The sequence below is a fragment of the Aspergillus lentulus genome (genome assembly GCF_001445615.1).
Source record: "Aspergillus lentulus DNA, contig: Alt12, strain: IFM 54703, whole genome shotgun sequence".
Classification (NCBI taxonomy): domain Eukaryota; kingdom Fungi; phylum Ascomycota; class Eurotiomycetes; order Eurotiales; family Aspergillaceae; genus Aspergillus; species Aspergillus lentulus.
The window spans coordinates 1,750,688-1,761,604 of record NW_028322115.1 but is presented as its reverse complement, the minus strand read 5'-3'; the positions used below and the strand labels follow the sequence as shown (position 1 = coordinate 1,761,604).

Genomic DNA, 10,917 nt, shown 5'->3' with positions numbered 1-10,917 from the left:
TCTGGTTTATCGATGTCCTTGCTAGGTTCTCCACATTGAATAGCCTTTTGTAAATGGGGGCATCTGTAACTGAGGGTGTTCGGCTTGACGCCATCGCTTGATGGGACGGCTGTTTCCTTCCAGCAGGAGATTAGTTTTATAAAGATATAATATTATTATAATTCTTATTTAGCCCTGATCTAGTCTTAGCCTAACAAATAACTAATAGTCATTTACTATATCTTATTAATACTAGCTAGTCATAACCTCAAGTAACCACCAAATGTGGGCACCTAGTATCTGTGCAGGAGATGGCTATATGGTTGCTAACACTAGCGGAGACCATCAGCTTAATGCCGGACGGTCTTTAAAACATGATAAGTTGTTAAGGTTTGAATATCTTGAAGATAAAAGTAAAACAAGAAGCACAGGCTAAAACCACAGTATGAGTATTATATTCCTTTTCGGCGCCATAGAGACTTCAGATCTGCCATAAATGCATCTGCAACGACGAAACCCCTTGTCGAAATGTCTCGAAACATCGCATGAATTGACTCTGTCTCTGAAGCGGCTGTTACTCTTGCGCCTGCTACTCTTAATGGGAAGAAAAACAGCACAGCCGCCAAATTTGTGGTCTTCAAACAGATCTCAGTCATCCGTAGAATCGCATCGACGTGTTTCTGAACAACGACTTGTGAGATTGTGGGTGCGGGTATGTCGTTGAATTGAGCGCGGTAGTCGAAGATTCCAGACAGGTAGATGGAGATGCTGTGAAAATATATTGTTGCGAGAACGGACTGGGGATTATGTGCGGGCGTACCAGTATCGGCCGACCACTTTTGGAAGGTCGCATACCAATCACCAAGAGCTGACCGAACAACGAAGCCTTCAGCGGCAACCTCAAGAAGGGCCTCGTGAAGGAGCATGCTCGGATAATTGGAGCCCGGTTTGAGCAGACCCCAGACCCTGAGCTTGGTCAATCATACAATAACATGTAAAGGGCCTGCGAGTGTACTTGCCGGTGACTTATCGAAGAACAGGTGATCATCAGATCAAACAATGATTCCTTGGGGTGCCAGTCGTTGTTGAGATCCTCGTTCCAGATACTAGTTGTGAGTGACATCCATTCCGGCCGGCAGAGAAAGGTAGGTTCAGGGTATATGAGAGCGCGACAAATCTCAAAGACTCGCACTGTGAGGAAAAATGACCGCCCGGAGCCAGATATATGGGCTTCTGGACCACGAAGCTGAAGCATATTGGACGTGCCGTACAGAAAATGCTTCACCCAACCTTCTCCAGTCATATCATGCATCAGCTAATTGAAAGGGTTAACCTCAAGCTTCCGATATACTTTCCGCCCAAGGTACTGTTGACCTACTTCGAACAGCCCCAAGTAAAACGTAGTCCATAAACTGACGTCTCGTGGCACGCTGTTGCTTAGAATTTCGGTTTTCAATTGGGCGATCGACGTGTGGTAGGCAGTTAATGCTCCAACAGCCGCATCTCTCCTCTCCAGAGGTAGGGTTAGTAGCGTCTTCCTGCTCAGATCAAGTGCACCTAGGGCGATGGATGCGTGATACATGCTGGGAGACCTCTGGAATTCCGACACGATATTGCCGAGGTCCAAGGGGACACCAAAGTCATTTCTTGCCAGAAAGTCTGAGAAGAAATGCTTTATAAATAGAGCTGAACTTTCTTCCGAAACTTTGGGGCAGAGCCTAAGTGGGGGAAGATGAGTGGCGGGCGAGAGACAGTCGGACCTTTTGGATGTCGAAGAGACGTTGACAAAGACAACGCTAGTCTTTGGCTGAATTGCTTGGGGGACGCATTGCTGGTTTCTTTTTATACAATACTGACAGGGAGGACCACCTTCGCACTGCAGAGGGTTAAAATAGAGCCGGAGGAAAGGGAAAGGAATTGCTGACCTTGATTTTGCGTCGTGCACAGGCAGCGCACCTGGTACGGGCAATGCGCCGATCGAGTGGTCCCAGGACTGCCATTTCTCACAGTAACAGTCCGATACTTTTACGGGCATTCCGTGCAGGAAGTGTTACCCCTCCCAACTTGTACAGAGCGGAAGGTTTGAGCCTTCCCATGCCAAGACATATACGTACAAAGCTATATCCGCCTTTCCCGAATAGGCAGCATTTGAACGCAGTTTCTTGGCACAGGCATCAGCCAAAAGCTGAGATAGAGCCGAGCATATCACACATCCGCAGAAAGAATCCACAAACGCGCTGGATCATTTCCTTGTTAGGTAGTATGAACGTCAAGATGAGCCGAGTCACCAGACCAGATGTACGCCACATAGCCCGCGGGATTGACTCCAGAATCCTATATAAGATGAAGAGCTTCCTCCTGTTTTCTCTGCAGCAAGATAATTCTCATCTTTTTTTACCGACACACAATTCTTCCCTTTTGTCCCTTAACTACTCGCTATGATGTTCAACCTCTCTGCAAAACATCTTATGCTCGCTGCTCTTTTTTATTCCCAGCTTCTCCTGAGCAGCAACGCGGTGTCCTTCCCCAGCACAGTAGGCCCATACAACACCAGCATCGCAACAACCCAGCTCATTGATCATCATCGTTTGGATCCCTACGCCCCAACACCGCAGCCGCGTACTCTGATGATCTCTCTCTTTCATCCTGTCCCTCCCGCAGCATGTTGCCCATCCCTGACGTCCTACATGGACCCCATAACCGCAACCTTCGAGGATGAACAGTATGCACAAGCTGGCATCCCAACAGGTGCCTTCGGTTCACTTAACCTTCAAACCTGCAAGCCATGTACGAAATCAACTTCGAGCCGGGTCAAGGGCCCAAAATATCCGCTCGTTCTCTTCTCACCTGGCCTGGGAAATACTCGACTCTTGTACAGTGCTATGGCGCAGCAGTATGTATACCTGCTAATCTAGAGTTTCAAATCTATCAGTCTGGCTAACTTTCACTTCCTAACAGACTGTCCAGCACTGGTTACATCGTTGTAACCATCGACCATCCATATGACGCAGGCATCGTAACATTCCCTAAAAATACCACAATCCTCGCTGCAAACATTACAACAGATACCCAAATTGTGGATGACCTGAACATCCGCGTGAGAGATGTATCCTTTGTCCTTGACCAGCTCCACCGTCCATCCATCATCTCGAAGCTCATCCTAGGCCGAACATGTGGATTAGACACCTCTAAAGTGGGAATCTATGGTCACTCCCTTGGCGGCGCCACCGCAGCTGAGGCTATGCTTTCTGATTCCCGTCTCAAGGGGGGTATCAACCTGGATGGTACATTTTTCGGCTCTGTTATCAACCGGGGATTGGATAAGCCCTTCATGATAATGGCGCATGAAGGGAAGAACTTGACAACTGATGTGACTTGGGGCGCCCTGTGGCCAAAGTTGAGGGGCATCAGGAGACGATTTATGCTGAATGGGAGTAAACATGGTACATTCACAGATTTGGCGCAGGCTGCCGATATAATTGGTCTGAGAGAGGAATTTCCGACGCAGACGGCCGCATTATTGGGGAGTATGGAAGGGGTAAGAGCCCTTCAGATTATTGCTACTTACACTAGCAGATTCTTTGACTTTGTTTTGAAGGGGAAGAAAGTTGACTTATTGGATATGTCCAGTATGGATTTTCCCGAGGTGACTGTTGGGGAGAATTAATTCCACATAATGTACCTAGTTCTAGGAAGTGCTGTGTACGGTGTATCCGACGCAGCTTCTACATGGTTGAGCGACTTACCTAAGACGGGCATGCGAAACATTGGTGTATGGGTGTAATGTTTGAGATTTTGTTAATCAGTTATCAATTAATAACACAAAGCTGGTGAATAGGGTTCCACTCAACATCATGCCTGACACTACCTGTATTACTGCTAATAGCCTAAATATCCTCTGCTACACTGATTCAAGGTTAAATAGGTGTTAAAGCTAGTTTTAGCTGAACTCGAGCAATACACCATTTGCGGAATATTAAAGTACGGACGAGCTAAGGGCGTAATGTTCGAACAGACATCCATTGAGCAGTCGGTTTGGCATTTGTTTTTAGCGCACACAGAAGTCAGAATCACATAGACCAAATCCAATACCTCGCACCATAAGCCTGTGAACCTCTCACAGCAGTAAGCTTCGAAGTTTCGATGGTCTCGACTCATTCGCAAGCCTTGATCGCGCCTTGGTAAACACTATTCCCCTCACATTGCACAATATAAGCGACGCCGTTCGTGCATTCGATATAAGATTTGGTCGAATTAGGGTTGGGAAAAACACAGATTGGCCCTCTTGTTTCGTGGTCCATGCAACCCTGGGATTGTGCAGCAGCCTCACAATCAAACGAGTTGTCAACTTGGCCAGTGGGTTGCGGTACTGCATCCGGCTCTATCTCGAACTCATCTCTTCCGAGCATGTCCCAGGTTGACCAGGCCAGTCACACTCAGCGGTATTACGGTTCCACTCGAAGCCAGTAGGACATTGGTACACAGTAGGTCTCCCAGTCATGCCGTCTTCGTTAACCTCACAGCGAATGTACGAGTGACAGTCATCGGGGTTCGGGTAGAGACAATCTTTTGGTCCCGCGCAATGGGTTTGTTGGATATCTGTCTCGGGGCAAGTGAAATCGCCGACTCCCTGAAGCGAGAATACCCCTAAGGCACACGAGACTATGAGCCACTGAACTTTCTTGAAGTTAGAGAGCATGATGTAATGACGAGGGGTGGTGTGGTGGAGTAGACGTGATAATGCAAAACCCAGAAGTGGATTTCGGTAGCACCTGTAGAGCTCAAGGAGGCTATATTCATCCTGTGGGATGTCCGGGGGTATTTATGGGGTCGGCTGTGAGTTTCTCAAAAATTTCTGCTAACCTGATTTGAAAGAAGGAGCTGAGTGAGCAGGTTTGTTGCTAACTATCAACAAGGAAATGACTTACCTACAGTGGGAGTTCAAGAATGTTAACACCCCTGTGCCCCTAGCTTCCCACATCGCGTTTTCCAAACTGACCAGTCCAGTTAAGCAAGGAAACTCCGTTCATGAAGGCTCCGTAAGTATTCTTTCCTTTCTTTGGGCGTGCTTGTGAAGCCTGATGTCTGGTAAGGGGGATATAGGATGGGACTTACTCTTTCCTCCCCAGTGCCGGCCTTTGTTGGAGATTAGACAAGGCCTATTAACGGCAAATCATGCGCTTCGCAAAAGCCTTTCTGAACCAAGATTTCCATATATCGGAATTGGCTTCCATCAAATGTAATGTGAATCTGTATCTGCCTACTTTCCCCCGCGCCCTGTTCTACTACATCATATCCCTAACTCTTATTGACCTAAGTCAGCCGGCCTCTGGATTCTTACGCAGCGCCCTGCATTCGTGCCTTTGTATTCCAGTTTAGCACATCCCCACTGGTATGTTTAAATTAAGCTCCTTGAGTTCTTGGGAATGTAGTACGTTCTGATTGCTGCGATTTCCGGAAAGTTTCCATCATGAGGACTGGTAGAAACATTGTAAATAGTGGGCCTGTCGATCAGTGCTGAGCTCTGTATCCTTCATGTCCAAGCCCACGTCTCCTTTCTCTGCCAAGGCATGCTTCGTACGGCTCCCTCTGCTGCAAAAGTCCTGTCCGCACAACCTGATTCCTGGGATTGGCCGAAACGACGGCGAAACGAAGCAAGTCGGTATCCTGAACCTCCTTGTACCTGTCGTCTACCTCGCCCTTCTGCTGTATCCAGTACTCCGTAGAAAACTCATATACATCGAGTGTACACCATAATACACCATAACGTCTGTAAATCTGGTAGCGTGCCACGATCCGACCTAGAATATGGTGTATAATAATCCAGATCAATTATCCATCTGAGGGTGCCTCCCCTTACATGGCAGGGGATATCACCTAACATTGGTAAAATGGCGCGCGAACTCTTATGATCGGTCAAATTAACCAGCTTCAAACGATAAATCTTCACCAGGAACCCCTACAGCGTTGTTGGTTGTTTTGCGAGTGGTCATAATTCTATGACAAGGCGTTAGCAGGGTACTGTATACGCAGCCATTTTGCCACCGTCGAGACCATAAGCAAAGGAATGTCTACCAACAGGGCTGCCATAGCCAGCCATATCCGCAGGTTCTAGTCTCCCTACTAAACCACATGCCTTCCTTGTAGGATTTGCAGACCTATGAACTGCTGTCTCGCAAGTATGTGGGAGCGCCACACTGGTGTTTGTTCAGCCTGGTGACGCGAATTAAGGCATTTAAGAAATGGTGCTTATACGTTCAACAACCGTAATACCTTCGTCGTCAGCATTCCAAGTATACATCTGCATGCAACGTGCACCATTTAAGTTGGCTGCAGTCAGATGCATTGTATTTCATCTTATGGGCAAGAAGATATGTGTAGAAGCTAAGATTCCGTCTTCCAATAACTGGTGAGATAAGGAATCCAAGTTGGCGTCCACCGCAACATGGTCTCTCCTGTGTTGGTGATTGTTTGGCGATTTAAGTCTAGTGTCACTGTATGGGATTCAGTCCTTTGGATCAGGTGGACAATAGATAGCTGAATCATCTTTTTTTGTAAAATATAAAAAGATTATAGAGCTTCATGGTATTAGGCTTCATATACAGTATGCTAACAGTATATTATATTAATGACCCTGCTACATGATGTTAACTCTAATAATTTAAGGAAGGGAACTAGAACTAAAGGGTGTGATGGTAGGGGAAGGGATAATCCTAATTCTTTTTCTTAGTCATGATTATAGCTGTCTAATATATATACTCACTTGAGCGAATACTATATCTCTAAGTATTATACGGTATATACTTAATTCCGACTATCTTGCTGTCTTTACATACTATTTCCTAAGCTCCCCTCTCTCCTTTAGTATAAAGGATCACAGCAGTGGACATCCTAGAGATAGCTTTCTATATCTATTTAGTTCTAATTATGAAAGGGTAATGCTGTGTAAGCTTTTATACTACCTAAATTACATTAAGGTCATTATGTATAAGTTCCCTTCCAATGGACAGATAATCAAGAAAAAAGAAAAATGGTAACCAAGATTCTCTAGCGATTAGAAGGATACAATGTACGAATGCTAGGCGCAATAACAGGTCACCACCCACATTGCGAGTGGGTACCCGGTGGCGATCGAGCCTGTAGAGTCTCCATCACGCAATGATTGTTATTGCATGTTTTGCGATAAAAGTGAGAACGTGGCCAGTGGTTTCCACTAATACTAGATTCGTTAGTAGACCAAAAGCTTGAACTTAACACGAGAGGAGCACGATAGAGTGTTGTTCTTAGGGTTTGGGAGGAGCTCCGTCCGTTAGGTTCTTATCGACCCCTCAGTTCCCGAAGAGGTCATATTGGCAGCAAGAGTATACTTCAAGACTCTTTGGATGTTCATCCTTGCATATCAGACGTTGCTCTTAACTGGAATCCTCTTCCTGCATATTCACCGTACAGCAATGTCTCTCAGTGAAATTCGCGGCCGACTCGCTCTTGTCACTGGTGCATCAGGAGGGTATGTGGAATCGAAACACCATTCCTTTAACACTATCTTAGCAGCGAAAATAGACTAAAGGGCGTAATTATACTAGAATCGGCGCCGCGTGTACTGAGCAGCTGGCACAACATGGAGTCCGCCTCGCTCTGACCTACTCGAGCAACCAGACTGCGATGAACGAGCTCGTAGCGTCTCTACGATCCCGATACGGGGACAAGCAGCTTCGCATCTCTACGCATCAAGTCGATGTTGGATGTCCAGATCAGATCGAAGCGATGTTCGAGCAGATCGAGGCCTACCACGGCCACCGACCGGACATTCTGATCTCGAATGCCGGATACGGGAAACGCATTACTCAAGTTTGGGATATTGGTCTGGAGGAATTCGACAAGATGATGAATATCAACCTTCGTGCTTCGTTCATCCTCGTAAAAGGCGTTGTCGAGCACATGAAGAGCGAGCGATGGGGTCGCATCGTGTTCATCTCGTCAATCGCTGCATACGGGGGAGGGATCAACGGATGTCGTGGGTATGCTCGTTTTCTTATTCTGGCCGTGGATTAACGCTCCTTTTGCCAGACTACGCGGCTTCCAAGGCCGGATTAACTGGGATGATGAAGAACTTAGCTATCCGACTGGCCGAGTATAATATCAGCGTGAATGATGTTGCTCCCGCAATGATTGGGGATACGGGGATGATTGCCAATGCTGCAGCTGTTCCGGAGGTAGTAGCAGGTATTCCTTTGGGTCGGCTGGGGACACCGGAAGAGACAGCAAATGTCGTGAGTATGTTGGTGAGGACAGGATACATGACAGGCCAGAGTTTACTGCTTGCTGGAGGGTTAAAATGAGCAGTTGACGCCGAGGATTTGGAAAAGAAAAGAGAAAGAAAAGCTCATTGGCTAGAGATGCATCACATAGACTCAGGAAATTTATCAAGCTCGGATGACAACGTAAATTTGTTCGTCGCTGTAAGCGATAGAGTCAGGGCCAAAGCGTTCGAACAGTAGCAGGAGACCCGAGAGGATATAGGACCACGAGCAATTTCCTGAATGAGCCTCTTATCAAGAGTCTCACGGCAAAGATGCCGATCACCAAATGGCCAGAGATAAGATAGGGGGACATCGGTGGATTGCCGAGAGTGCATCGGAACCACGATAAGAGACAGAACAGACATAAAAGACAGGGCTGTTAGATAAGGTACTGGACTTCCATTATCTCTTCTTCAAAGAGAAACGCATATTTTCACCAGAGCAAGCAACTGAATTGGTCTCCTTTTCGGGAACTCCCTGGCATAGTACCCTACCCAAAGGGCTCACTGAGTGACTGATCGTATCGCCACCACATCTCTGCTCTTGGAGCAATATTGCGGGGGTGGAGCAGTATCGAGTATGAGGCTAGGAAACTCTAGCTCGTGGCCAGATAAATAGATGCTCTTCCCCGCATTTTCCAAACTCTATTATCAAGCACTTCCACCATGTCCGGCTCTCATTCTCCAAGACCACTGCCGCCGTATCAGCCCTTCCAATGTGCTGTCTGTCATAGTCGGTTTACCCGGCACGAGAATCTAAAGCGACATGCAGCCCTGCATTCTCGGTCTCCGGGCCAGGCCTTGCTTCCCTGTGATTATTGCAAGACGACGTTCTCTCGGCCTGATCTACGCCATCGCCATATTAAGAGGAAACACCCGGAGCAAGAGCTGAGACGGCCTACAAAACATGCGAGGCATTTACGTGATCAACGTGCCAATGACAACAGCAATAACAGGGAGAGAAAAACCGGTGCTTCTGCAAATAGGCCTGCAATCAACGATGCGACTGGTCCTGGGGAGATTGTGCCAGATGTACCAGAGCTTGATTGGGACATCCTGCTCGGCGCATCATTGCTGGCGCCTGCGCTTCAAAATCAGAAGACCGATTCCCCGTCGCCTTTATCCAATGTGAATCCGACAAGCTTCCTCTTTGATGCGGATCTGGCTGATGAACCACAACCGCATGATATGACCCGAGTAGAGGACAATTGGTCCCCCTCAGCGGTACAAATCACACAGGGATGCCACCTCTTCTTCACTCACGTTTCGTATTTCATCCCTTTCCTTCACAAACCCACTTTTGAGGCAACCCAACAGCCACCCCACCTGATACTCAGCATTCTGTGTCTGGCCTATCAGCACGGAGAGGATCCTGAATGCAACAATCAGGTGGGGTCCGGCGCGGTACTGTCCACCCGCTGCTTCAACGAAGCTCGTGCTATTATCGCTTTCGACAACAATACGCTGAATGATCCAACACAAAGCCTTGCAATAGTTCAGTCATATCTTCTACTTCAAATCTGCGCGATGATGTATATGTGCGGCGATCACTCCGCCAATGGTTTGAAAATGCATTCCAATATGATCTCTCTCGCTCGATCAGCAGGACTTATGCAACCCTTCGCTGCCTCATCACTTGCCACCGAGGACCTCGATTCCTTATGGCACGAATTTATCCAGGGCGAGACCCGCAAACGAACCCTTTTCACCGTCCACCAGATCGACGCCCTCTGGTACCAATTGCTCTCCATCCCGCGGTCAATCTCCCACCTAGAAATCAAACACGACCTTCCCTGCCCCGAGGACCACTGGACTGCATCATCAAGCGCGGAATGGGCGCACCGCCAACTTATATCGCGATACCATCCAGGAAGCTCAGTCCAGTACGCCGACGCTGTCAGGCGGTTCCTCTCCCCGGACGGAGACCTCGCTTCCATCCCGCGCTTCGATCCCTTCGGCGCTATCAACATCGCCCACTTCCTTATCTCGAGTGCACGCGAAATCTCCGGCTGGTCAACCATGACGGGGATGCTGAGCATGGAGCGATTTGGAGCGTTGCGGAACTCCCTCATGGCACTATCTCCTTTTCTTTGCCAGCGGGGTCATGAGGATGAACCCGCCGCGACAACGACAGCTACAACCCCAGCCGCTGCCTCCTACGCAGCAGTCTGGGAAAGCGCCATGCTCGAGCTCCAAATGTGGTCGCCACTGCACACAGGCGGCGTGGTCGGAGCCAGCATCGATGCTTGGTTGAGTCAGTCGACGCAGATGGCGCTTTCATCTTGCGAGGTTCTATGTGAAGCCGATACTGCGCAGGCGGTTCAGCCGCATGTTGACTGGTTCCTGCGGTACCTTGATACGATGCCGGCGCCGGAATCTGAAGCACCGTGGATCACACTGCATGCGTACAGGGCGTTTTTGATTGCCTGGCAGTTGGTGAGAAACGGGGTACCTGGGGCAATGCAGGCTGTTGGAGTCGAGGATGGGCATGAGCAGGGTGCATTGGACTGGGCGAGGAAGGTCTTTCGAGGGAAAGAGAGATGGCAGATTGGAAAGCTAATTGCCGGCTGCTTGGATGGATTAAGGGATATAATCTAAGCCGTAATATACTTTTTATGTGACTATTTCGGGTACAATGG

At 48.1% G+C, this 10,917-nt stretch overlaps 3 protein-coding genes across 3 annotated transcripts; 2 read left to right on the top strand and 1 right to left on the bottom strand.

Moving 5' to 3' along the window:
• Positions 1 to 431: 431 nt before the first annotated feature.
• On the bottom strand, positions 432 to 1,561 carry ALT_6507 (uncharacterized protein; the record flags this gene model as incomplete). The annotated part of the gene is made up of 3 exons (XM_033562808.2): positions 432 to 906; positions 966 to 1,294; positions 1,358 to 1,561. The coding sequence occupies 3 exons, from the start codon at positions 1,559 to 1,561 to the stop codon at positions 432 to 434; spliced, it is 1,008 nt and encodes a 335-aa protein (XP_033418699.2).
• An 856-nt stretch (positions 1,562 to 2,417) lies between these two features.
• ALT_6506 (PAF acetylhydrolase family protein) lies at positions 2,418 to 3,646 on the top strand (the record flags this gene model as incomplete). The annotated part of the gene is made up of 2 exons (XM_033562807.2): positions 2,418 to 2,872; positions 2,938 to 3,646. 2 exons carry the CDS (start codon positions 2,418 to 2,420, stop codon positions 3,644 to 3,646), a joined length of 1,164 nt encoding a protein of 387 aa, XP_033418698.2.
• A 3,715-nt stretch (positions 3,647 to 7,361) lies between these two features.
• Positions 7,362 to 10,876, top strand: ALT_6505 (uncharacterized protein; the record flags this gene model as incomplete). Its single annotated transcript, XM_033562805.2, has 4 exons — positions 7,362 to 7,486; positions 7,563 to 7,993; positions 8,047 to 8,253; positions 9,051 to 10,876. 4 exons carry the CDS (start codon positions 7,362 to 7,364, stop codon positions 10,874 to 10,876), a joined length of 2,589 nt encoding a protein of 862 aa, XP_033418696.2.
• Between the last annotated feature and the right edge of the window lie 41 nt (positions 10,877 to 10,917).